The 27490-nt window shown below is 40.1% G+C and overlaps 1 protein-coding gene across 1 annotated transcript; it reads right to left on the reverse strand.

The window, feature by feature from the left end:
- On the reverse strand, positions 1 to 26693 carry XRCC2 (X-ray repair cross complementing 2). Its single transcript, XM_012786236.3, has 3 exons — positions 26237 to 26693; positions 13865 to 13946; positions 1 to 1005 (listed from the first exon to the last, which is right to left on the reverse strand). The coding sequence occupies exons 1-3, from the start codon at positions 26273 to 26275 to the stop codon at positions 287 to 289; spliced, it is 840 nt and encodes a 279-aa protein (XP_012641690.1). The 5' UTR covers positions 26276 to 26693; the 3' UTR covers positions 1 to 286.
- Between the last annotated feature and the right edge of the window lie 797 nt (positions 26694 to 27490).

Genomic DNA, 27490 nt, shown 5'->3' on the forward strand with positions numbered 1-27490 from the left:
TTATAAAAGTTCATTTTATTTAGGCTGAAATATGTATATATTATTTAGTTTTTAAAAAGCTTAATACAAAGTTTAATTGTTAATATCACTTTGATTCATCTTCAACAGCCTAGAAACAGAATAGTCTGAAGTTTTATTGTGCTAGTTTAAGAAATCCATTTTGTATAGAAATACTGTTATGTTAATTCCCCTAGAGTTTAAAACTTTACAATCAAATCACTTTAGCTTAAAGAAAACTTTTTAAGACTTGAATAATATCCTGCAAAGGTATATTTTATGATATATATCAATAAAATTCAACCCCACTTTCTCCAATAATAAAAAAATGTTTTTTTGAACTGTTACTTTTTAAACGACGTGAAACTAATGAAAATTGGTTGCTGCTTTTAGAATCATCTTGTTTGGAGAAAAATATTCTGTGCTTTACCACTTGCTGCCATGCCTTACAGAGATAGGGTCTGTAGTCTACATCCACATCACATGGGCGTTTATAGGCAGAAGGCCCTTCTACTGAGTCTGAGGTTTTTTGCATTATAGTTTGTGTTGTTGCAGCAAGAACCAAGCGATACTCATTTACAAGTTTCTCTAAGAACTGAGAACATTTCTTCAGAGTAGACTCCTGTAAGTTAACACTCTCTCCTCCGTTGATACGGTCTATCCAGTAAAAAGCTGACAGGCTATCCAAAATCAAAAGGCAGAGACAGGGATGACTACAAAACAAGGTTTCTAGTGAATAAAGTGTAAGAAGTAAGTGGGTGCTACTATTGCAATATACCAAAAAAAATCTTCCAAGGCAGTATTTTATTATTTCTTCAGAGCTTTGGGATAGTCTATGCTCAAGAATTGTAACAAGCCGAAGCATATCAAAATGGTAATCTGTATCAATAAACAAGACTTCTACTTCCAGTCCACCTTCCGATTTCGGAAGTATACATCTTGCTGTTAAATGATAAAGCATTTCTGTTTTTCCTGTTCCTTCTGGACCATGAAATTCAAGAATATAACCTGTATGAGATTTAAAAATGTCAGTCAAAATGCAGCAACTCAATAGTAAGGCTACAAACTGAAAAGTCTGCAACAAAGTTTAAAAAACATTTACTAGAATGTGAAAGAAAATCTATATCCATTAGTCAAAGTGTACCTGTATAAGCAAACAGAAATAAATAAGGAAATTAAAAGTGAATCATTATATTTCACCTCTGAGAAAGGAGCTGGCAATTAATTAACATCAAGAAAAATTTAAAAACAGAGTGATAGGGTTGAGAAGAGCCCAGAGGAATACCCTCGGGATGGCTCCATGCACACTCTCACTTAAACAGGTGATATTAGAGAGTTAAGAATAAGTATCACAGATCCAGGGCCTTTCAAAGATCTACTGGTTACTGTGGCACATACCATTTCTGGGGGTTGATTTATACCATATCCATTCTGCCCCTTTTGATAAAGTATAAAACCATAATTTGAGGGAGAAAGCAATGTGTCCACCTTAAAAACTATTCTTCTTAGTCTCCCTTACAAAGAGAGGTTACTTGGTAACAAACACTGTTGTACCCAATGAGAGGCAAGGTGATGTCTGGTAGGGATCACTAGGTTTTGATTTCCTACGTAAGGGCCACTTCTGCTTTCTTGCTCCCTTTTCTGGAGGTGAAGCAGTCATCTAGAAACAGTGATGATGAAAGGTGCCTTCGGGGTGGTGAGGCAGGAAGACAGAAGGTGCCCAGGTCTTGGATAACAATATGGAACCCCACACTGGTCATGTGCACAGCCTGCCTCTTATATCACCTAGGATGTGAGGACAATAACCCTCTACCGCGGTAAACCACTAAGTTGGACTTCTAGGCTCTCAGGCCCTAAATGTCAACAGCATCCCTCAGCTGAGAACACCCTTACACTTTCCCCAACTACCTTCAGTTATTCTTTGCTATTTGAATATCTCTTGAAACTGTGTCCAGATGCACTATAAATTAATTTCCTAGCATTAAAAATCAAAGTCAACTACTCTGACCTGCCCTCCCCCTCAATGGGCTTGCTTGATTGGAACAAACCAACTTTAAAGATTTTGAACTTAAAAGGTTCCAAATCTTTTTCTTTATAAGTTCCAGCAACGCTCTTTAATTGAGGACAGCACAAGTTAAATAATACAACACCTGAGAAAAATCATCCTACTTCCAGAGCTTTTCAAAATCTATTCTAAACAGTGATGTTCCAATTCTTACTAGTTTGTTATTACTAATTTATGGCTGAAGCACTTGACTGGAATCACCATATTATAAATGTAGATTCTTAGACCCCCAACCAAATTACAGCCTAGCAATTCAGTTACTTTATTTCCTATTATTACTAACAAACCATTGTATATCGGAGCATTCACAAAAAATGTATAAGAAATCTAGCAAGTTGCCACCATATCATAAGGTAGTATATACAACTTCAGCCAATTTCTACCATATTCTTACAAGTTGCAATTTTCTATTTAAGAATTAAAAAAGGCTGGGCGCTGTGGCTCACGCCTGTAATCCTAGCTCTTGGGAGGCCGAGGCGGGCGGATTGCTCAAGGTCAGGAGTTCAAAACCAGCCTGAGCAAGAGCGAGACCCCGTCTCTACTATAAACAGAAAGAAATTAATTGGCCAACTGATATATATATATAAAAAATTAGCCGGGCATAGTGGCACATGCCTGTAGTCCCAGCTACTCGGGAGGCTGAGGCAGAAGGATCACTCGAGCCCAGGAGTTTGAGGTTGCTGTGAGCTAGGCTGACGCCATGGCACTCACTCTAGCCTGGACAACAAAGTGAGACTCTGTCTCAAAAAAAAAAAAAAAAAAAAAGAATTAAAAAAAATGATTCCAGCCTCAAGGAGTAAAACTATTTTCATATTAACAACTCTTCATCAATACTTATATTAAAAGTTAACACAGGCCGGCGCGGTGGCTCATGCCTGTAATCCTAGCACTCTGGGAGGCCAAGGCAGGCGGGCAGATTGCTCAAGGTCAGAAGTTCGAAACCAGCCTGAGCAAGAGCGAGACCCCGTCTCTACTAAAATTAGAAAGAAATTAATTGTCCAACTAAAAATATAAATAAAAAATTAGCTGGGCATGGTGGCGGATGCCTGTAGTCCCAGCTACTTGGGAGGCTGAAGCAGGAGGATTGCTCGAGCCCAGGAGTTTGAGGTTGCTGTGAACTAGGCTGACGCCACGGCACTCTAGCCTGGGGAACAGAGTAAGACTCTGTCTCAAAAAAAAAAAAAAGTTAACACAGTAACTAAACCTATATATATTCAACCCAGATGTTCAGTTTACCCTCTCCTATTATATTACTGAGGAACTAAGCTAAAACCTCTCCCCCTCAATATTAATTCTTTTACTGCCCTAAGTTATAGAAACAGAATAAACTACATGCACTAGATGAAAAAAACTTAATATAGAACCAGTATTAATGGTGGTAAAGGAACGTTAAAACAGTTTAGAAAGATTAAGTCTGTAGGACACAATGCACCAGGCAGAAACACAAGATGGGGAAACCAATAAGCAGACTGTACAAAATCCTCCCTCTCTTCTCTGCAGCAACTAACCTGAATAAAGTGCTTTATACCTGAAAAAGCCTTCTTCATATAAATCTTATTTGATCCTAATAACACTCTGAGGTAGGAAAAGGAAAGTCTATTATCCCCCACCATCACATTTATCATGCTAACTAATCATTGGCTAGTTACTTGATTATATTTCCTGTTAGCTTCTTTAAGGTTGGGACTTGACTATTCTCTCCTCAGCACACAGTATCTTTTGAATGTACCTCATCACATTACTTTTTTTTTTTTTTTGGAGACAGAGTTTTGCTCTGTTGCCCAGGCTAGAGTGCCGTGGTGTCAGCCTAGCTCACAGCAACCTCCAACTCCTGGGCTCAAGCAATCCTTCTGCCTCAGCCTCCCGAGTAGCTGGGACTACAGGCATGCACCATCATGCCAGGTTAATTTTTTCTATATATATATATTTAGTTGTCCAGCTCATTTCTTTCTATTTTTGGTAGAGACGGGGTCTCGCTCTCGCTCAGGCTGGTCTCAAACTCCTGACCTTGAGCAATCCACCCGCCTCAGCCTCCCAGAGTGCTAGGATTACAGCCACCACGGGCAGCCCAGATTACTTCTTCAGATCCTCTTGAAAGCCATCTTTAGAATGAAAATGTAAGTCTTGAATGGTGAGGGTTAAAAGCCTACAATTACTTTTGGAACATGCCATTTTGAAAGGGAGCAGATGTAGGGAATAATAGGTGTGTGTGGGGTTGGGAGTAGCAGGAGATGGTGGCTTTTGGTTGTGGAGTCCAGCAGGTATGAAGGCCCTAGACCTAGGTGTGGCATAGGGACCAACACAGGAGGTGAAGCAAAAATAGGATTGAACTGTCCAGTGCTGTGTGCGCCTGCCTCCAGAGACTAAGAGGTGCTTAGTTTTGCCAGGTCTTCAGTACTGAAGAATAAACCTAATGTAGTGATTTATAAGTTCTCAGAAGTAGGCTTGGAAGTACCTGTACAAATCAAATACATACACAAAGTAGAAATTTTTATTTCACACAGTACACGAGCATCCTGATAAGAATTTAGCTTTCAAAATCGTATGTTTTGATTATCTCTAAGTGTCACAAAATAAAAACATCCTACAACCACTAGGATGTAAGATTCAAGAGAATAATAAAGAGGAAAAACATCACAGGGCACAAAAGAAGCTTTTAAGAAAATGAAACTCCAAAATAATAATAAATGTAGCAAAAAAGTCAAAAAATGAAAGAATGGCAGGGAAAGGTAGGGAAAAGATCCCAAAAATGGCCCAAAATAGTGACCTTAGAGCAGCAAATGTGTATTTGGCAAAGCACATTTAACATATTTGTGAGTCAAACTTCAAAAACTGAAATTCTTGGAAGATAAAGTAAAAAGGCATTATACGGGAAAGTCACCACTTTTAAAGGTATAGCAAAGATGGAAATCAGACTGCAGGAAGTTAGGGAATACATGAGCAACTGGAAAATGGACTGTGTGGTTAATATTCATTACTTCAAAAGTAAAAAATTCATCCTAGAACTCTGGGAAACTGAGGCGGGTGGATCGCTCAAGGTCAGGAGTTCGAAACCAGCCTGAGCAAGAGAGAGACCCCGTCTCTACTAAAAATAGAAAGAAATTAATTGACCAACTAAAAATATATATAGAAAAAATTAGCTGGGCATGGTGGTGCATGCCTGTAGTCCCAGCTACTTGGGAGGCTGAGGCAGGAGGATCGCTTGAGCCCAAGAGTTTGAGGTTGCTGTGAGCTAGGCTGACGACACGGCACTCACTCTAGCCTGGGAAACAAAGTGAGACTCTGTCTTAAAAAAAAAAGAAGGTAAAATATTCAGCAGTTTCAGCAGTTTCATGGGACCAGAGGGTCAAATGATAATTTAAGGTAAAGAAATAAATTCTGTGGTGTAAAGGAAGGGACTCCATTAGGAAAGAGAATACATGATACTGGTCAGAAAGTAACTGTGAGATATCTCTGGGTAATTCTGGAATTCCCAGAATAAGAAAATAATGAAAACTCTGCTAAGTATTTTCTTGGTGAGCATAACCATCTTTCAGCATAACTCAAAAGACTATGTACTCAAAAGCATTTACCTATATGATTTAACAAGGTTTTCTAAATCCACACATTAAGAAAGAAATCCACATATTAAGGTATGTGTCCTTAGATGCTTGGTTTGGCACAAATGAAACTGAAGCAAAGTATGACAGTTCACGGTTAAATCCCTGGTCAAGAAATTTATAGGCAGATAACACTCTTTCCTTTTATAAATTTATAGGCAGATAACACTCTTTCCTTTTATAAATTTATAGGCAGATAACACTCTTTCCTTTTATAAATTAATAGCAAAGTAGGTATAAAAGCCATTTAAGTTAGCCAGGTATGGTGGTACAGCTCCTATAATCCTAGCTCAGGAGGCTGAGGGGGGAGGATCGCTAGAGCCCAGGAAATGGAGGCTGCAATGAGCTATGACTACACCACTGCATTCCAGCCTGGGCCACAGAGTGAGATCCTGTCTCTACTAAAATATATATATATATATTAAAATTAATAAATAAAATAGTTTATAACAACCAGGGAAGTAAAATCTGCAAACTTGCAAGTTACACATGAATATCAGCATTAAGATCTTTGAACTAAATTCCCTACAAATATGTTTAATGATGAACTAAAACCAGTTTTACTGATTTTATAAACATTTACTGTTTAATCATTATCATCAAAAATCACAATCATATATGTTATCTGGAGGGGACATAGTCCTTTTCACTTTTTTTCTTATATGTCCCTGTGAGCTGTTAAAAAAAATAGCACCCTTGTCCAGCCATAGTATGGAACGTGACAACTTGTAGTAAAAAAAAAAAAAAAATCCCTAAGGTTTGGCACTTGAAAATATTAAACTAAATCAGAAAATCTGGATGGTTTGGCCTTGACAGTTACTCTTACAAATATAATGCTGTAAAGAGTTTGGGTAACAGATTGTCAGAAAGAGTTTATGAATCTAAAGATTCTTCAAAATAAGAAAAAGAAAGAAAAAGCCAAAAAATATATCATCTTGGTACCAATGTTCTAACTATATAACAAATATGTTGAATTTGCAGATTATAATTATTACTGTATTGAAGAAGTAACAAGTTGGTACATGGTACTGAAAAATTACTATCTACAAAAGCATTAAAAATGTTTACAACAGCATTAGAGATGCCTATAACCCCTAAATCTTTTACTGTTTCAATTTAAGTTTTTCTACCACAATTTCTGATAAACTACTGTCATTGATAAATAATCCTTATAATCTCAGTCTTCTATCTGCTACTGTTCCAATGGAGTATTCATCTAACTAGTTTTGTAGCTATATAGGAGCTACAGTGGTTTTAAGTAAACTTTTTTGTTAGTGACTAAACTTGATGTTGTTTTTCAAAGTTTCTACAATATTCTAAAAGTTGTGCTGCAAATCTGTCTTAACATATCAATGTCAGTTTCATAAGGTATACTTAATATCCTTCCCCAAAGAGACTACGAAGACAGCTCACTTTTTGTCTAACATATTTGATCAAAATTTATCTTTCGGCCGGGCACTATGGCTCACGCCTGTAATCCTAGCTCTTGGGAGGCCGAGGCGGGCGGATTGCTCAAGGTCAGGAGTTCAAAACCAGCCTGAGCAAGAGCGAGACCCCGTCTCTACTACAAATAGAAAGAAATTAATTGGCCAACTAATATATATAGAAAAAATTAGCCGGGCATGGTGGCGCATGCCTGTAGTCCCAGCTACTCGGGAGGCTGAGGCAGAAGGATCACTCGAGCCCAGGAGTTTGAGGTTGCTGTGAGCTAGGCTGACGCCACGGCACTCACTCTAGCCTGGGCAACAAAGCGAGACTCTGTCTCAAAAAAAAAAAATTTATCTTTCATTACTGATAGTTTTGGCTAACAAATCTGCCCATATAAGAAATTTTAATGGGAAGCTAGGCACATGGCATGTGTCTGCAGTCCCAGCTATTCAAGAGTTTGAAGTGGGAGGATGGCTTGAGCCAAGGAGTTCAAGGCCAGCATAAGCAACAAAGCAAGACCCTGTCTCTATAAGAAAATGTTTTAAATAAAATTTTAAAAAAGAAAACACTAAAGGAAGTCCTTCAGGTTGAATGAAAGGACAGTAGACAGTAACTCAAATCCAAGTGAGGTAACTGTAACCACATAGGTAAATATAAAAGGCAGTTTAAATATGTTTTATATTTGTATCTATTTTTTCATAATCAGATTTTAAAAATAACTATTCTTAAGTATTAAGTAATAAATTTAATTATTTTAATTCGGTAATAATATTAAATGTGTTAGTCAACATACAATGCATAAAGATGTAATTTATAACAGTACAAAGCAGGGAAGAGAGACAAGAGTCTCTTTTTTTTTAAGACAGAGTCTCACTCTATTGCCCTGGCTAGAGTGCCGTGGCATCAGCCTAGCTCACAGCAACGTCAAACTCCTGGGCTCAAGTGATCCTCCTGCCTCAGCCTCCCAAGTAGCTGGGACTACAGGCATGCACCACCATGCCCAGCTAATTTTTTCTATATATATTTTTAGTTGGCCAATCAATTTCTTTCTATTTTTAGTAGAGATGGGGTCTCGCTCTTGCTCAGGCTAGTTTTGAACTCCTGACCTTGAGCAATCCTCCCGCCTTGGCCTCCCAGAGTGCTAGGATTACAGGCATGAGCCACCATGCCCAGCCACAAAATTTTTTATAAACTATTGAAATTAAGGGCGTGTTAATCCAAACTATAATAGATTGTTATAAATTAAGATGTTAACTGTAATCCCAGGACAATCACTAGGAAAATAACTTAAAATATAAGAAATAATAAGAAAATAGGCCGGGCGCTGTGGCTCACGCCTGTAATCCTAGCTCTTGGGAGGCCGAGGCGGGCGGATTGCTCAAGGTCAGGAGTTCAAAACCAGCCTGAGCAAGAGCGAGACCCCGTCTCTACTATAAATAGAAAGAAATCAATTGGCCAACTGATATATATATATAAAAAATTAGCCGGGCATGGTGGCGCATGCCTGTAGTCCCAGCTACTCGGGAGGCTGAGGCAGAAGGATCACTCGAGCCCAGGAGTTTGAGGTTGCTGTGAGCTAGGCTGACGCCACGGCACTCACTCTAGCCTGGACAACAGAGTGAGACTCTGTCTCAAAAAAAAAAAAAAAAAAAAAAAAAAAGAAAATAATGGTATATTGAACACACAAAAAAAACAGAAAGGAGAAATAGAGAAACATAAAATACATAAGAGATATACAAAACAGACAGCAAGGCTGGGCACGGTGGCTCACGTCTGTAATCCTAGCACTCTGGGAGGCCGAGGCAGGAGGATCACTCAAGGTCAGGAGTTCAAAACCAGCCTGAGCAGGAATGAGACTCCGTCTCTACTAAAAAATAGAAAGAAATTAACTGGTCAATTAAAGATATATAGAAAAAATTAGCCGGGCATGGTGGTGCATGCTTGTAGTCCCAGCTACTCAGGAAGCTGAGGCAGAAGAATTGCTTGAGCCCAGGAGTTTGAGATTGCTGTGAGCTAGGCTGACGCCACAGCACTCTAGCCCGGGCAACAAAATTTTTTTCTGTCTCAAAAAAAAAAACCCAAAAAACAAAAAAACAGACAACAAAATATCAGTCATAAACTCTATCCTTTCCACAGACCCATTCAGTCTAAAAAATAAAAAAATAAAAAATAAAAAAAAAACTCTATCCTATCATTAACTCTTTGCACTAAGATGTCAAGTGTGACTCGACACAGCAAAAATTAGAGATTAAAGAGTAATTAAAATTACTCTTTGAATATATCAATAATGTGAAATACAAAAAAATCCAAATAAATAAGTTTGTATGAAAAGAAACTCCAGTTTTTTTATTCTACTGCCGCACTTTGTAAAATCTGGGGTATTTAAAAAATTAAATCCTAAGCAGAATAAAGGAATCGAGAAAAAAGCAAGTGAGCGCAAATGGTTAATTACACTAATTATAAATAGATTAAATAGTCCAATCAAAAGACAGAGATTGGCAGAATGTAATGATTCAACTATAGGTTATCTACAATGAACACACTTTACAATTCTTAAATCACAAAAGTTAAAAGTAAAAAGAGAGAATAAGGTAAATTATGTAAGCAGTCACCAAAAGAGAGTGGAAGTGTCTACACTATTAGAAGACAAAACAGACAGTTAGGCCGGGCGCGGTGGCTCACTAATCCTAGCACTCTGGGAGGCCGAGGCGGGTGGATTGCTCAAGGTCAGGAGTTCAAAACCAGCCTGAGCGAGACCCCGTCTCTACCATAAAAATAGAAAGAAATTATTTGGCCAACTAATATATATAATATAAAAATCAGCCGGGCATGGTGGCGCATGCCTGTAGTCCCAGCTACTCGGGAGGCTGAGGCAGGAGGATTGCTTGAGCCCAGGAGTTTGAGGTTGCTGTGAGCTAGGCTGACGCCATGGCACTCACTCTAGCCTAGGCAAGAAAGCGAGACTCTGTCTCAAAAAAAAAACAAAAAACAAAAAAAAACAGACATTTAAGACAAAACTTGTTATTAGAAACAAAGAGATTTTGTGTGTTTGTGTGTGGTAAAAACACATAACATCCTAGCACTCTGGGAGGCCGAGGCAGGAGGATCATTGGAGCTCAGGAGTTTGAGACCAGCCTGGGTAAGAGGGAGACCCCATCTCTACTTTAAAAAAATATAAAGAAATTAGCTGGACAACATACATACATACATAAATATATATACATATATATACATATATATATATATATATATATATATTTATATATATAAATTAGCTGGGTATGGTGGCACATGCCTGTAGTCCCAGCTACTTGAGAGGCTGAGGCAGGAGGATTGCTTGAGCCCAGGAGTTTGAGTTTGAGGTTGTTGTGAGCTAGGCTGACACCGTGGCACTCTAGCACCGGCAACAGAGTGAGACTCTGTCTCAAAAAAAAAAATACATGATATAAAATTTACCCATCTTAACCACTTTTAAATGTACAGTTTGGTAGGATTAAGTATATTCTCATTGCTGTGAAATAGATCTCCAGAACTTTTTCATCTTGCAAAACTAAAACTCTGTACCCATTAAACAACTCCATTTCTTCCCTCTCCCAGCCCCTGGTAACTACTGTTCTAATTGGTTTCTAATAATTTAACTACTTTAGATACCTCATATAAGTGAAATCACGTAGCTTCTCTTTTTGTGTCTGGCTTATTTTACTTTAGCACAATGTCCTCAAGTTTCATCATGTTGTAAGATGTGACAGGATTTCCTTCCTTTTCAAGGCTGAGTAATATCCCCAGAAGTGGGATTACTGGATCTCCAGGTAGTTGTATTTTTTATTTTATTGTTTTTTAGAGACAGGGTCTGACTCTGCCATTGAGGTTAGAGTACAGTGGTGTAACCATGGCTCACTGCAGCCTGGGCTCCTGGCTCAAATGATCCTCCTGCCTCAGCGTCCTTAGTAGCTGGGACTACAGGTGTGCACCACCATGTCTGGATAATTCTTTTCTTTTCTGTAGAGATGGGGGTCTTACTATGTTGCCCAGGCTGATCTCAAACTCCTGGCCTCCAAATTGATCCTCTTGCCTCAGCCTCTCAAAGTGCTGGGCATGAGCCACCATGCCCAGTCTATTTTTAATATTTTGATTGGACTGAAGGTTTCACCAAAAAATAAAAAAAAAAAAGAAAAAAAAATATTTTGAGGAAACTCCACACTACTTTCCACAATAGTTCTACCATTTTACAACCCCACCAACAGTGCACAAGAGTTCCAATTTTTCCATATCCTCACCAACACTTGTTATTTTCTAATTTTTTGACAGTAGCCATCCTAATGTGTGTGAGTTGACAAAGATGGACATTTGATAAACAGGTCAACTAGAAATAAGACATAATAACATGAATACATGTAGCCCCAAAATACAAGAAGCAAAGCCATATAGAACTGCAGGGAGAAACAGACAATTGAACAATATTTGGAGACTTCAATATCCCACCTTCGATAATGTATAGAACAAGACAAACGATCAGCAAGGAAACAGAAGACTTTCAACAGAACACTTCACCTAACCACAGGAGAATACACAATCTTCTCAACTGCACATTGAACATTCTCTAGAATAAACCATATGTGAGACCATAAAACAAGTCTCAATAAACTTAAAAAGACTGAAATCAAGCCGGGCGCGGTGGCTCACGCCTGTAATCCTAGCACTCTGGGAGGCTGAGGCGGGCGGATTGCTCGAGGTCAGGAGTTCGAAACCAGCCTGAGCAAGAGCGAGACCCCGTCTCTACTATAAATAGAAAGAAATTAATTGGCCAACTAATATATATATAAAATTAGCCGGGCATGGTGGCGCATGCCTGTAGTCCCAGCTACTTGGGAGGCTGAGGCAGCAGGATTGCTTGAGCCAGGAGTTTGAGGTTGCTGTGAGCTAGGCTGACGCCACGGCACTCACTCTAGCCTGGGCAACAAGCGAGACTCTGTCTCAAAAAAAAAAATAAAAAAAATAATAAAAAAAAAAAAAAAGACTGAAATCACAGAAGCATGTTCTCCAATCAGAAAAGAACAAAAACAGAAAACAGTAACAACAAGAAACTGTAAAGCTTCCCCACCTTGGATTAGGCAATGGCTTCTTAAATATGCTGCCAAAGCATGAACAACAGACAAATTAGACAAACTAGACTTCACTGAAAATCATAACCTTTTTGCTTCAATAGACACCACCAAAACAGTGAAAAGACAACCCACAGAATGGATGAAAATATTTGCAAAATCATATATTTGAGAAGAGACATATCTACAATATATAAATAAAGGACATTACAACTCAATAACACAAAGACAAATAACCCAGTTTTTAAAATAAGCAAAGGATCTGACATTTCTCCAAAGGTATAGAAATTGCCAATAAGCACATGCAAAGATGCTAAACATCATTACCCATCACAGAAAGTAAATCAAAAACCACAATGAGGTATCACTCCTTACTGACTACGGTGGCTTCAATCAAAAGGACAAACAATAATTATTCCCAGGATGTGGGGAAATTGGAACGATCACACCATGCATTCCTGGTGGCAAATAAAATGTGAAGCTACTTTGGAAAAGAGTCTGGCAGTTTCTCTAAAGGTTAAATGTGGAGTTGTCATATGACCTAGCAATCCTTGTCCTAGGTATTACGAGAACTGAAAACACCTTCAGAGAAACCTGTACAGAGATAACCATGGTAGCATTATTTATAATAGCCCAAAATAGGAAACAACCCAAATGCGCATTAACTAACAAACAGATAAAACAAAATGTGGTATACCCAAACAATGAATATTATTCAACAGTATAAAAAGAACTAATACACACTTCAATATGAACATTGAATTATGCAATTCCAACAAATTATGCAAAGTGAAAGAAGACAGTCACAGATGACCGTATATTGTATGATCCCAATTACATGAAATGTCCAGAAAAGGCAAATCTAGAGAGGCAGAAAGTAGATTATTTGCCTAAGGCTGAGGGACATGGGGGAAAATGAAGGGTGACAACTACAGACATGGGTTTCTTTATGGGGTGATGCAAATGTTCTAACATCAATTATAGTAATGGTTGCACAAAGGTGTGAATATACTAAAAATCACTGAACTATACACTTAAATGGGTGAATTTTATGTCTATAAAGTTGCTACATTAAAAAAACCAAAAACAGGCCGGGCGCTGTGGCTCACGCCTGTAATCCTAGCTCTTGGGAGGCCGAGGCGGGCGGATTGCTCAAGGTCAGGAGTTCAAAACCAGCCTGAGCAAGAGCGAGACCCCGTCTCTACTATAAATAGAAAGAAATTAATTGGCCAACTGATATATATATAAAAAATTAGCCGGGCATGGTGGTGCATGCCTGTAGTCCCAGCTACTCGGGAGGCTGAGGCAGAAGGATCGCTCGAGCCCAGGAGTTTGAGGTTGCTGTGAGCTAGGCTAATGCCACAGCACTCACGCTAGCCTGGGCAACAAAGCGAGACTCTCTCAAAAAAAAAGAAAGAGTAAAACATAAAATATAACAAAACTTCGATAAATGTTGTGTGTTGGGATCAAAGAGGGAGGTCAATGTATAACCTGAAGATTTACTACAGATAAGCCAAACTTCATCTCATCTGGCTCAGTTGTCATGATCTATTTCTCAGTTTTTAATTATATAATTTAACCTTTATAACTTCTTGGTAGGAATATGTGAAAAACGATTTGTTTTATAAAAGTTAATTTATGTCATTATATTTTCATTTTAGGTTGTGTTTTACCATGACCAGGTGAATCTTCATCAGCAAACAGATTTGGTTCTATTTCCTTCAAGGAACTTCTACCTTCAAGTCGGGCAAGGAGCTTACAAAAGAAAAAAGAGAGAAGGAAAACTCATCACTTAAAAAATACAAAATCCTAGAAATTTACATGTATACAATTTTCCAAAAGTCTAAAAGAAAGAATCCATAATTTTGAGGATTTGGAGGGAAATATGAAATACTGTTTAGGAGAAATATTGTGTTAATTTATTCTTAAATTTTTCACTTTTTGTTTATGAAACAAATACTGACGGTATAAAATGAGTCTGTGCCCTCAAAGAACTGGATAGTCTGGATTAGGATATAGGACATGCTGCTAAATGCAAAACATTTACATTCCTTATACCTTTTTTTTTTTTTTTTTTTGGAGACAGGGTCTCGCTCTGTTGCCTAAGATGGAGTGCAGTGGTGCAACAATAACCCACTGCAACCTCAAACTTCTGCACTCAAGTGATCCTCCTGCCTCAGCCTCTTGAGTAGCTGGGACTACAGGCATGCATCACCATGTCTGGCTAATTTTTTTTATTTTTTGTACAGATAGGATTTCGCTATGTTGTTCAGGATAGTCTTGAACTCCTGACCTCAAGTGATCCTCCAGCCTTGGCCTCCTGAAGTGCTAGGATTGGCAAATGTGAGACATCACACCAGCTTCCTTCCTTATACCTTATAATTATCTTTCTCACTGTACTTCTTACTTTTTGCCTGATATACAGTTATCTGCTTTGTCTGCCCTATGCTATAGCAGGGGTCCTTAAACTTTTTAAACAGGGGGCCAGTTCACTATCCCTCAGACCATTGGAGGGCCAGACTATAGTTCTAAAAAAACTATGAAAAAATTCCTATGCACATTGCACATATCTTATTTTGAAGTAAAAAAACAAACGGGCAAAAACATCCGCATGTGGCCCACAGGCCGTAGTTTGAGGACACTTGTTCTATAGAGTGCCCCAAAAGTTGCCATACATAGGGAAAACAGGAAATTGTAGCTAAATGTACCTATATTTACAAAATATTCATTACAAAATATTTCTTTGTATGGAGACTTCTATATTTGTAAAGTTATTGGGATTAGGGCTATAAAATATGTTTGTAATTTACAAAATATTTATTACAAGATTTTTTCTTTGTATGGAGACTACAAATGAAAAATTCTATAACATTTTGTAAACACAGGTACATTTAGCTACAATTTCCCATCTTCCCTATGTATGGCGACTTTTGGGACACCCTGTTTTGTCAGCTCTTTATCTGGGGGGAAGGGAAGAGAACAAAGGAAAAAGGTGGAAGAAAAGTTCCTTGAGGAGCTAGCACTTGAGCAGCGTCTCAAAAGCTAAGTAGGAACCCATGAGGTGAAGGGGGCCTCATACCAGGCACATAAGACACAGCACCCAAAGTGCAGAGGCTAGAAACAGTATTATGTGTAGGTAAACTATTAATACAAGAGGATTTGAATCACCAGAGCTTGTAGCATGAAATAAGAGAAGTCCCAAAAGAGAGCAGAAGCCAGAGATGAAAAGTCTTGGATGCCATGTTTAGGAGCTTATCTTTGGCTTGAAGACAAGAGGAACAGGTTTGAAGCTAAGCAGTGAGCAGCAGTCTAGTGCAGGTAAGAGTAGACAGTTGGGACTCTGGAATCAGACCTGCTAGGTTACTTCTCTGGGCCTTAGGTTTCTGATCTGCAAAGTAAGGATAACAAACATACATCCCTCATAAAGTTGAGGATTAAATATGTTAAAGAGTGCTTGGCATAGAATAAGCACTATATAACTGTGAGCTATTATTATCTGCATTTCAAACAGATTGTCTTGGTGGATACCAGGGGATAGATTTGAAGAGAGTAAAACTAGATATGGAGAGAAGGCTAGAGTCTGTCACACCAGTCTGGAGGAGTACCTGCACCATGACAGAAGTAGTCAGGATGGCAGGAAGCAGAATTCTGTGACTGATTTAAATGTTAATGAGGCAAATGTAATCAAAGCTGATTCTCAAGTTTCTAGAGAATCTGTACAGATTTGACAACCTTTCAACAAAACAAAAAAAAAGTATATCACAAAAGAGAGGAAGAAGAGGTCACCCTTTATTTGCGTTTTTAAAAAACCTAATCAAGGCCAGGCACAGTAGCTCACACCTGTAATCCTAGAACTCTGGGAGGCTGAGGCAGGAGGATGGCTCAAGGTCAGGAGTTCGAAACCAGCCTAAGCAAGTGGGAGACCCTGTCTCTACTAAAAATAGAAACAAATTAATTGGCCAACTAAAAATATATTTAAAAAATTAGCCAGGCATGGTGGCACATGCCTGTAGTCCCAGCTACTTGGGAGGCTGAGGCAGAATTGCTTGAGCCCAGGAATCTGAGGTTGCTGTGAGCTAGGCTGACGCCACGGCACTCTAGCCCGGGCAACAGAGTGAGACTGTCTCAAAAAAAAAAAAAAAAAAAAAAAAAAAGACCTAATCAAAAGTTTTGGAAAGATTTCCTGAAGCAATGAAAAAGTTCTAGACATCAACTCAACAAGTATGTACAAAGCACTGTGCTAGGTAGAATGGAGACCATAAAGACAGAGAAGACAACCTACCCTCAAAGAACCTGTAGTGCAGTCTAGGTCCTCTAGAACTGTGGTCCCCAACACTCAGGTCGCAGCCCATTACTGGTCCATGGCCTATTAGGAAACATGCTGCACATTGCCACCTGAGCTCCCTGCCACACTCCCCTGCCACCTATGACACCTCAGCAGCCCCATCCTCAGTCCATGGAAAAACTGTCTTCCATGAAACCGGCCCCTGGTAGCAAAAGGCTGGGAACCACTGCTCTATGAGATTATATTACAAAACAAGGTAAAGCTACAAATAGAGTGCTTATAGAGTTATAGCAAAGTATCTAAGGGCATGCCCATGGTAAAAACTATTTTCATAAAAATATTAAAATAAAATATAACATATTATTTGCCTTTCTGACTATGTTGACATTTACACTGATGGCATAAAAGCAATAGTGGGTAAAAGTGCTGCTGACGTCCAGCACAATCTAGGCAGTGGCATCGAAATGTATTAGTGCACATCGTATTTTTTTACCACTCACTCACTGTAGAACAAAACCAGTTTTACCTAAGAATGTTTTGATGAAGCAATAAAAATGAATAGTTTTATTAAGTTGTGATCCTTGAGTATATTTTTAAAAATATTCTTTGTGATGACATGGGAACATCCTGTGTAGTAAATAACTTAACCTTTCCCAAAAAGAGGTCTGGCCTTTGCCCTAGGCTTCTGGGAGGTAATCTCTAAACCCTTGGAATGTCCTGCCTAATAAAAGTATCTCTTGAGGTCATTGAAGCACTGGCCCATCAGGCAATAGAGGGCAACCAACCCGCCAATTATTTCAAAAGGCAATAGTGGGCAACCAATCATTTTAAAGGTCAACGCATGATCCATGCGTAGTCGGCTTGTGCGCAGCTTGTGCACCATGGGGATAAAAGGCATGCCGTTGTTCCGGTCGGGGTCCTTGCCTGCGAGAGTGGCCACTGCGTTGGTGCTCTGGGGCTTGGACCCTGGCTAGCCAGAAAATAAACCTCCTCTTGTGTGATTGCAAAAAAAAAAAAAAAAAAAAAGTATCTCTGTTTACCTGGGGCCTTCAGCCACACCAGATAGTCTGAAGAATGTGGTTTCCCTTGGGGGCTTTGGGTCATGTGGTATCAAGTCCACCCTCTCAAAGGGCTGGAGGCTAAGATCAGCTATGTAGGTAGTAGACTATGTCTTCAGGGCAGAGCTGCGATAAAGACTCTGGACACCAGAGTTTGGTTGAGATTCCCTGGTTGGCAATATTCTATCTGTTGTTATCCACTGTTGCTGGAAGAATTTAGCACTGTCCACTTCACTGAGAGAGAACAACTGGAAGCTCTGTATATGGAACTCTCCTGGACTTTGTCCCATCATGTCTCTTCCTTTGGCTGACATTAATCTGTATCCTTTTGCTGTTGTAAACCATAACTATGACTATAACAGTTTTCAGTTAATTCTGAGAGTCCTTCTAGTGACTTATCAAACCTGAAGGAGTTGTATTGGTTAATTTTCCATGTCAACTTGACTAGACTAAGGGACACCCAGATAGCTGGTAAAGCAATATTTCCAGGTGTGTCTATTAGGGTGTTCCTTTAAGAGACTAGCATTTGAATCAGTAAATGAATAAAAAGAACCTGCCCACATCAATGCAGATGCGTATCATCCAATCCCTCTATTCTTTTTTTTTTTTTTTTGAGACAGAGTCTTACTTTGTTGCCCAGGCTAGAGTGAATGCTGTGGCATTAGCCTAGCTCACAGCAACCTCAAACTCCTGGGCTCAAGCAATCCTCCTGGTTCAGCCTCCCAAGTAACTGGGACTATAGGCATGTGCCACAATGCCCTGCTAATTTTTTCCATATATATATTAGTTGGGCAATTAATTTCTTTCTATTTATAGTAGAGATGGGGTCTCGCTCTTGCTCAGGCTGGTTTCCAACTCCTGATCTTGAGCAATCCGCCCGCCTTGGCCTCCCAGAGTGCTAGGATTACAGGCGTGAGCCACCACACCCGGCCCAATCCCTCTATTCTTAAACTAGAACATCCACCGCCTTTGGATATAGGAACTCCCTATTCTCAGATTCTGAGACTTACACCAGCGCTGCCTTCAGCCTCAAACTAAGAGGCAGGGTCTTGCTCTGTCACCTAGGCTGGACTGCAGTAGCATGATCACAGCTCACTGTAACCTCTAACTGCTGGGCTCAATGAATCCTCCTGCCTTGGCCTTCTGAGTAGCTGGGACTACAGGTGTGTACCATCACTCTGGCTAATTTTTTTTAAAAATTTTATAGAGATAGGATCTCACTATGTTGCCCAGGCTGGGCAATTATGTTACTCTTGGCCGCAAGCGATCCTCCCGCCTCAGCCTCCAAAGGGTTGGGATTACAAGCATCATCAACCATGCCTGGCCTCTCCATATAGTTTCACCAGAATAATATATATTGTAATATTAATAGAGTGGATATACAGGCAGTAAGAACACAGTTAACTTCTATTAAGCCAGACATTAAAAAGATTTGCAAACATGCAAAACAATGTCATTCTTCTCACTAAGTTTTGTTTAGGAAAATGTAGCAATTTTTCATAAAAATATATATTATTTATGATAATATACAATGGGTTTATTATTGTCATTTGTACACAAATATAAACAATTAAAAATTTTTTTTTAATTTTTTAATTTTTTTTTATTTTGGCATATTATGGGGGTACAGATTTTAAGGTTTCAATAAATGCCCATTTCCCCCCCTCCCCCCAACAATTAAAAATTTTTAATTCCTCAGTTTCATTGACACCTATAACCCACATAAACAACAGCTCTTTGGAATCTTAAGTGATTTTTAAATGTGTAATGCAGTCCTGAGACCAAAAAGTATAAGAATCACTGTTCAGCATGTATACAGGCCAAGTGCGGTGGCTCATGTCTGTAATTCTAGCACTTTGGGAGGCTGAGGCAGGAGGATCCCTTGAGCTCAGGAGTTTGAGACTATCCTGAAGCAAGATTGAGACTGCCATCTCTACAAAAAATACAAAAATTAGCTGGGCATGGTGGCATGCCTATAGTCCCAGCTACACAAGAGGCTGAGGCAAGAGATCACTTGAGACCAGGAGATAAAGTTGCAGTGAGGTATGATGATGCCACCATACTGTAGCCTGGGCAACAGAGCCAGATGAGACTCTGTCTTAACAAAACAAAACAAATATATACAAATGAATAACATCTTCATTAGAATGATTAACTTGGGAAGTTACTCCAATTGTTTACTCTTACTAACGTTGCTCAAAATATTTTATTTTATTTTTGTTTTTTGAGACAGAGTCTTACTCTGTTGCCCGGGCTAGAGTGCCGTGGCATCAGACTACCTCACAGCAACCTCCAACTCCTGGGCTCAAGTGATCCTCCTGCCTCAGCCTCCCAAGTAGCTGGGACTGCAGGCATGCACCACCATGTCCGGCTAATTTTTTTTTGTATATATTTTTAGTCAATTAATTTGTTTCTATTTTTAGTAGAGACGGGGTCTTGCTCTTACTCAGGCTGGTTTCGAACTCCTGACCTTGAGCGATCCACCTGCCTCGGCCTCCCAGAGTGCTAGGATTACTGGCATGAGCCACCGCGCCCGGCCTTAGACTCAGTTCTTAAATTATAAGAATTATTTATAGAATTAAAAAATCAGGCCGGGCGCTGTGGCTCACGCCTGTAATCCTAGCTCTTGGGAGGCCGAGGCGGGCGGATTGCTCAAGGTCAGGAGTTCAAAACCAGCCTGAGTAAGAGCGAGACCCCGTCTCTACTATAAATAGAAAGAAATCAATTGGCCAACTGATATATATATAAAAAATTAGCCGGGCATGGTGGCACATGCCTGTAGTCCCAGCTACCAGGGAGGCTGAGGCAGAAGGATCGCTCGAGCCCAGGAGTTTGAGGTTGCTGTGAGCTAGGCTGACGCCACGGCACTCACTCTAGCCTGGGCAACAAAGCGAGACTCTGTCTCAAAAAAAAAAAAAAAATCACATTCTAAAAACATTAAACAGAAAATTCCAGAAATAAACAACTCATAAGTTTTTTTGTTTTTTTTTTGAGACAGAGTCTCGCTTTGTTGTCCAGGCTAGAGTGAGTGCCGTGGCGTCAGCCTAGCTCACAGCAACCTCAAACTCCTGGGCTCAAGCGATCCTCCTGCCTCAGCCTCCCGAGTAGCTGGGACTACAAGCATGTGCCACCATGCCCAGCTAATTTTTTATATATATATCAGTTGGCCAATTAATTTCTTTCTATTTATAGTAGAGACAGGGTCTCGCTCTTGCTCAGGCTGGTTTTGAACTCCTGACCTCGAGCAATCCGCCCGCCTCAGCCTCCCAGAGAGCTAGGATTACAGGCGTGAGCCACCGCGCCCGGCAACTCATAAGTTTTAAATCGCACACCATCCCACTCAGTCCCACCTGGGATGTGAATCATCTCTTTGTCCCGTATATCCATGCTGTATACCTGCTTATTGCTGCACAGGAAAAAACATAGCACATACAGGGTTTGGTACTATCTACAGTTTCAGAGATATACTGGGAGTCCTGGAACGTATCCTCCATGGATAATGGAGTACTACTGTACCCCCCAAAATCTGACATAGACCTGGCTGCTATAGAAAATTAAAATTGTTTTTTTTTTTTTTTTGAGACAGAGTCTCGCTTTGTTGCCCAGGCTAGAGTGAGTGCCGTGGCGTCAGCCTTGCTCACAGCAACCTCAAACTCCTGGGCTCAAGCAATCCTCCTGCCTCAGCCTCCCAAGTAGCTGGGACTACAGGCATTCGCCACCATGCCCGGCTAATTTTTTGTATATATTAGTTGGCCAATTAATTTCTTTCTATTTATAGTAGAGACGGGGTCTCGCTCTTGCTCAGGCTGGTTTCGAACTCCTGACCTTGAGCAATCCGCCCGCCTCGGCCTCCCAGAGAGCTAGGATTACAGGCGTGAGCCACCGCGCCAGGCCGAAAATTAAAATTAATGATGTAGTCCATATTTAAGGACTGAGTCAAAATAAGTAAGATATAGTCAACCCACAGAAGGGAAAGAATACTTTATTAAGGGTAAAGGGGGCCAGGCGCGGTGGCTCACGCCTGTAATCCTGGCACTCTGGGAGACCTAGGCGGGTGGATTGCTCGAGTTTAGGAGTTCGAAACCAGCCTGAGCAAGAGCAAGACCCCATCACTACTATAAATGGAAAGAAATTAATTGGCCAACTAAAAATATATACAAAAAATTAGCTGGGCATGGTGGTGCATGCCTGTAGTCCCAGCTACTCAGAAGGCTGACGCAGGAGGATCGCTTGAGCCCAGGGGTTTGAGGTTGCTGTGAGTTAGGCTGACGCCAGGGCACTCACTCTAGGCTGGGTAACAAAGCAACACTCTGTCTCAAAAAAAAAAAAGAAAGGTAAAGGGGAAAAGTTCCCTAGGGCAAAGGGAACCCAAATAAGCTCTGCCTGACATGACAGTGTAACCTTTTTAGGAAAGATTAACACATCAGGCAATCAGAGCTCAGTGATGGTGGCCATTATGATATTAATAATTCAATTATTTTTCTTGATTCCCTAAGCAACTTTTCTCAGGCAGAATTTCCTAACTAGGAAAAGAATACACAGTGGACACAACAAGTTTAGTCTATTTGACAGCTTCACTAATACTGTAAATTAATAGATTTGGCATTTGGATTGAAAATCAGTATCTGCTAGGTTTTGTTATTATAACAATAGCTATCTGATAATAGCTACTATCCGTGCTTCTTATGGTATCAGCAGTACACTCTTTATATACATTATCTCCTTTACTTTTCACATCAACCCTATTTTTTTTTTCTTTTTTTTTTTTTGTTTTTTCTCTTAAGTTTGCGAGATCTGAACTATTTTTTTTTTTTTTTTGAGACAGAGTCTCGCTTTGTTGCCCAGGCTAGAGTGAGTGCCGTGGCGTCAGCCTAAGTCATAGCAACCTCAATCTCCTGGGTTCAAGCAATCCTTCTGCCTCAGCCTCCTGAGTAGCTGGGACTACAGACATGTACCACCATGCCCGGCTAATTTTTTCTAGATATATTAGCTGGCCAATTCATTTCTTTCTATTTATAGTAGAGACAGGGTCTCGCTCTTGCTCAGGCTGGTCTCTCCAACTCCTGAGCTCAAAGGATCCGCCCGCCTCGGCCTCCCAGAGAGCTAGGATTACAGGCGTGAGCCACCACGCCCAGCCAACATCAACCCTATTTATTATTCTGTTTTCAGATGAGAAAACTAGTAAAGCCAGAGCCAGGATTTAACCAAAATCTTTTTGATTCCCAAAGCCTGGAATTTTTCTACTTTGCTATATAAGCTCAGCATCACTGAATCTAATCAAATCTGAGTACAGGGACTAAACTGAGTTTTTAGACCAATTAAGCTAAGGATCAAACCAATCTGAGGTCCTGTCTAGGCAATCATCTGACTTCTTTCAACCATTTCTCTTAGTTGACACTCTAAGGCCAACAAGGTGTCTCAAATGTTTGTAGCAGCAGCAGCAGCATTATTGGAGTATTAATATATAGCTTGCAAATTATACAGATATTTATTGGTAAAAACTTCACGCAACTGTGTTCCAGAAACTGAGGTAGGTGCTGGGGATATATATATATACTGCAGACACAATTCTTGTCCTTAAGGAATTTTTTTTAATTTGAAGAGATAGGGTCTCACTATGTTGTCTAGGCTTGCCTTGAACTCCTGACCTCAAGTGATCCTCTGACCTCGAGCTTCCAGCCTCAGCTTCCCAAAGCACTGGGATTACAGGTGTAGGCCACAGTGCCTATAAAGTGAATTACTAGAGACATATAGCTGGACTGGGTGTCCACTTGAGTTTGATGATTATGAACTTAAATCAGTCAGCTTAGTTGCAGTTTTCTCCAGTAATGTTCAGCTGAGTGGACAGCTGGGTTTAACCATGGTTAGGCGAGTACGTTAAAGGCACAGGGGCAAGGAATTTGATGACAATTATAATGAAATAGTTGTAACAATAGAGCGAGGATTCTATTCTAGGTAAGAAGGGAAACAAAAACAGAAGGGGATAGGTATTGTTCTATTAATAAAAGTCTGTAGTTTCACAAAACAAATTATTATTTTTTAATAAAATATTAAATATTTGTCTTATTTAATATTTGCCTTTGGCAAAATGGCCACCCTGTAGCTTTTCTTCCTAAGAAAATCAGCCATTATTATCAATAAATATTTATCTTGTTTACTATGCAGATACTGTGGTTAGTGCAAAGGATACAAAGAAGTATAAGAACCCACCTTCTTGAGATAGAGCTGTAAAGGAACTGAGAAATCATACTCTACCACCATTGTTTTACAAAAGTTTAATGATATCCAAAATCACAAAACTTGTTCCTGACAGAGCCAAGACTAGAACCAAGGTCTCTGAACTTCCAGTCCAGAATTCTCTACCTCAGCCTCCAAAATGTCACTACACACTTCCTGAAAAAATGTACAATATTCGTAAGTTAGGGTTAGCCCTGTGAAATTACAATGTGGGTACAGAAGTTTCCTATTTTTCACTTTGATACTACTGCAATTTTCTGCTGTATGAACTGCTTTAATAATGATTATAATGGGGCTGGTCAGTTTGAAAAAACAAAACAAAACAAGGGCCAGGAGCAGCGCCACAAATTTGTAATCCCAGCACTTTGGAAGACCAAGATAGAAGGATTGCCCGAGGCCAGGTATTCCTATTTGAGACCACTCTAGACAACAACTCTATCTCTACGGAAAATTTTTTAAAAATTAGCTGGGTCTGGTGGCAGGTCCCTGAAGTCCTAGCTACTCAAGAGGCTGAGGTGAGAGGTTTGCTTGAGCCCGGGAGTTCAAAACTCCAGTGAGCTATGATTGCACCACTGTATGCCAGCCTGAGCAACAAAGCAACACCCTCTTAAATTTTTTTTTTTAAAAAGCAAACGTATGCTTTGCTGTACATAACAACCAAAACTGGACAGACACTTCCAATTTTCTATTAAACTCAAGACATATTAGCATTTTTGAGAAAATGCAAAGTACACCATTATTTAACAACTACATGCAAAGGAAGTCCTTTGGTGGATAATACCAAAATACAACCACAATCACAGAATCTTTTCTAATAATCTCAGTGAGATATAAAAATAAAAACCTCACTGCTACTGTGCAAAAACAAGGTAAAAATGGGTTGTTCTACTGGAAATTTTCAGATTGAGAAATGCTGTTCTTCATTTTATTTATTTATTTATCTTGCTTTCTTTAAATCAAGGGCTTATTATGTTTCCCACCCATTATCTGGCTTACCATAAACTGCATCCCTAGAATCTGTTAAAAAAAATATTCTTTGCAACTTTGTTTTCTTGAAGACCCTGTATGAAGTGTCTTTTCCTTGCTATTCTCAAGAAAGGTTAACTATTTTATAAGGTAGTTATAGTGAATTAAAATTTTAAAGTAGCTTATTCAGTTTCTGAGGTTAGCTTATGACTTCAGATATAGCCCTCAACATAATACTTCCAAGTGGAACCCACAGAGTAGATGAATGTGCAAAGAAAGAAAATAGTGTCCAAATTAAGCAGAGGCCATACAGTTCCCAAAGACACTTAAAGGGAAAAAGGATCTACTCTTTAGGAGCAGAGGTTGTCAAACTATGGCCAATAGGCCAAATCCAAAAGTTTAAAAATAGAGTTTTATTAGAACGCAGGCATGCTTATTTGTTTATATATCTATGGCTGTCTTCATATTAGAACAGAAGAATTGAGTAGTTGTGACAGAGACAGCATGACCTGCAAAGCCTAAATATTTACTATCTGGCTCGCTACAGAAAAAAAAAAATTACCGATTCTTTTTAAAAATTGCTTCCTCTCCCTCACCTACATAGCAGATCCTCAGAACCCACGTATTTGCAACTGTCTCCGCTTTAAATGTCATTCCCCCCTTGCCAACCACTACACATGGTTCTTAAAACGCCAGCTCAGTCATCTCCTCCTGCAGCTAGCCTTCCACGATGCCCGCCCCTCTATTGGACGGCATGTTTTTGTACACCTACTGTAATTCTTAAGGCAGCCGAGCCTCCTTTACTAGTTCTTTAACGGCAGAGATTGTCGTCTTTGGCTTTACTAGTATCCCTTAACCAGCGAACGCTTGACACTTGCTGGTTCGATTCCTGAATAAATTCTTGCAGGGTATCAAATGGTTTGTGTGGCTCTAGAGATACTTAGGCTGCAACTGTATACCGTGGTAGCGAGGGCTTGATGCCATAAGCAGAGGCAACGTGGACTACTACAGGGAGAACATGAGACAACCTACTCAGAATACCACCTGTTGTAGAAAGCTATAAATGCGCCAACTGGCGACCCCTCCCTTTTCCTAGCTACTCTCGCATAGCTTACGTGTCTGACAGTGTGACAGGTTTCGGACAATATCCTCGCGAGTAAAGACTTCCTCGTATTTTACGTCAATCTGGGCTTGTACTAAGTCCTCCCATCTATCAGGAACGACTTTTCTCCGCCTCCGCTTGGACCGCCCACCCCGGAGGACTCGCGGCTCCCAAAGGGCTGTCTCTTGGGCACAGGTGAGAGGCGAGGGAGGGACCGAGCGAAGCGCCGTCTCCACGCCGCGGGCCCCCCGGCCCGCCCGCGCCCCGCCGGTGCCTGAGTCTACCCCGGCCAGGCCGCGCCGCCCAGGTGCTCTCAGGCCTCCGGGTTCCCTCAGCGCCCCTCGCCCGCCAGCAGCCCTGTTCTCGTCTCCCTCGCTCGCACCCCGACGACTCTCACCTCGGTCCCAGACTCGGCTTTATGGAAGTCACTACTCATCGCCACGAAGGCTCGGCGCACAACAAACTCAACATTCCCGCCACCAACGCCATTTAGCGACTGCGCAGTCCCCACAGCCAGTCAGACCCGCCAGTCCGCGCGCGTGCGCCCTGCGCCGGGCCTCGGCCGCGGAGGCGGCGAGCATGCGCCGTAGGGGGAGTGCCCTGCCCACGTGACCCAGGCTCCGGCGTCCCCCACAGCGCTCTCTTCCGTCTCCTTGGAGACCTGGACGGACTCCTGGAGCTTTTGTTTTCATTTGTGTCATAAATTTCGGTTCGTTATTACTAAGTAAAACTAGCAGTATGCACTTAATTTGTTTAACTATTAAAAATACATTTACTGAGCAAGCAGGCTTTTTTTTGTCCATTCTTAGGTTAAAAGCCTCTGGTTGTGTTTAAGAGTCATGGTTAATTCTGGAAAAAAAAAAAGAAGAAGTAAAATTTAAAAGATTTTTAAAAATATGGATTTGTCAAGTTCTTTTTTTGGAGTGGGAGAATTCTATTATTATTGGCTATCGAGTGTCCATTTATATATTAATGTATTACATAATATATAATATATATACTGTGTGTGTATGACAGAGACACATATATGAGAAAGATATTTATATATGAAAAAGAGATAGTTAAATTCTGGAAATACTACACAGAATAGGAGGCATGCCTGGATGGAGTTTACAATCTATTAAGTCATTTACTGGAATGTATTTTTTTAAAAAAACTCACTTTCCAACAGCTGTATCTGTTGTTTACTTGGGCAAAACTGTGAGGTTGGCACTCTCTCAGTTCTCTTATCCTTAACACTCTTGCAGCCGTGTAATTAAGAAATAATGATTATAATAGTTAACACTTAACAGTGCTTAGTATGTGTCAGGCACTACCCTAAGTGCTTTATATTTAATAACCTACTTAATCATCAGTAGGTACTGTTATTACCCCCATTTGTAAAAGATGAGGACACTGAGGTACAATCTTGGCCCGTGATACTTTGTTAACCAGATTATAGTGAGTTGATAACGTTCAGGGGAAATGGGAACCGAGGACCACGTGTACAGACAATTCTTTAAAGAAGCTTGGCTGTGAAAGAAAGAGATAACAATATTTAGAAAAATATATAGGATCAAAGAAGTGGGTTTTTTTTTTTTTTTAAGAAGGCAAAGACTGGGATATATTTAGCTGCTGACAGGAAAGAGCTTCTAAAGACTTAATGGTTAAA

The sequence above is a fragment of the Microcebus murinus genome, chromosome 9 (assembly GCF_040939455.1).
Source record: "Microcebus murinus isolate Inina chromosome 9, M.murinus_Inina_mat1.0, whole genome shotgun sequence".
NCBI classification, from domain to species: Eukaryota; Metazoa; Chordata; class Mammalia; order Primates; family Cheirogaleidae; genus Microcebus; species Microcebus murinus.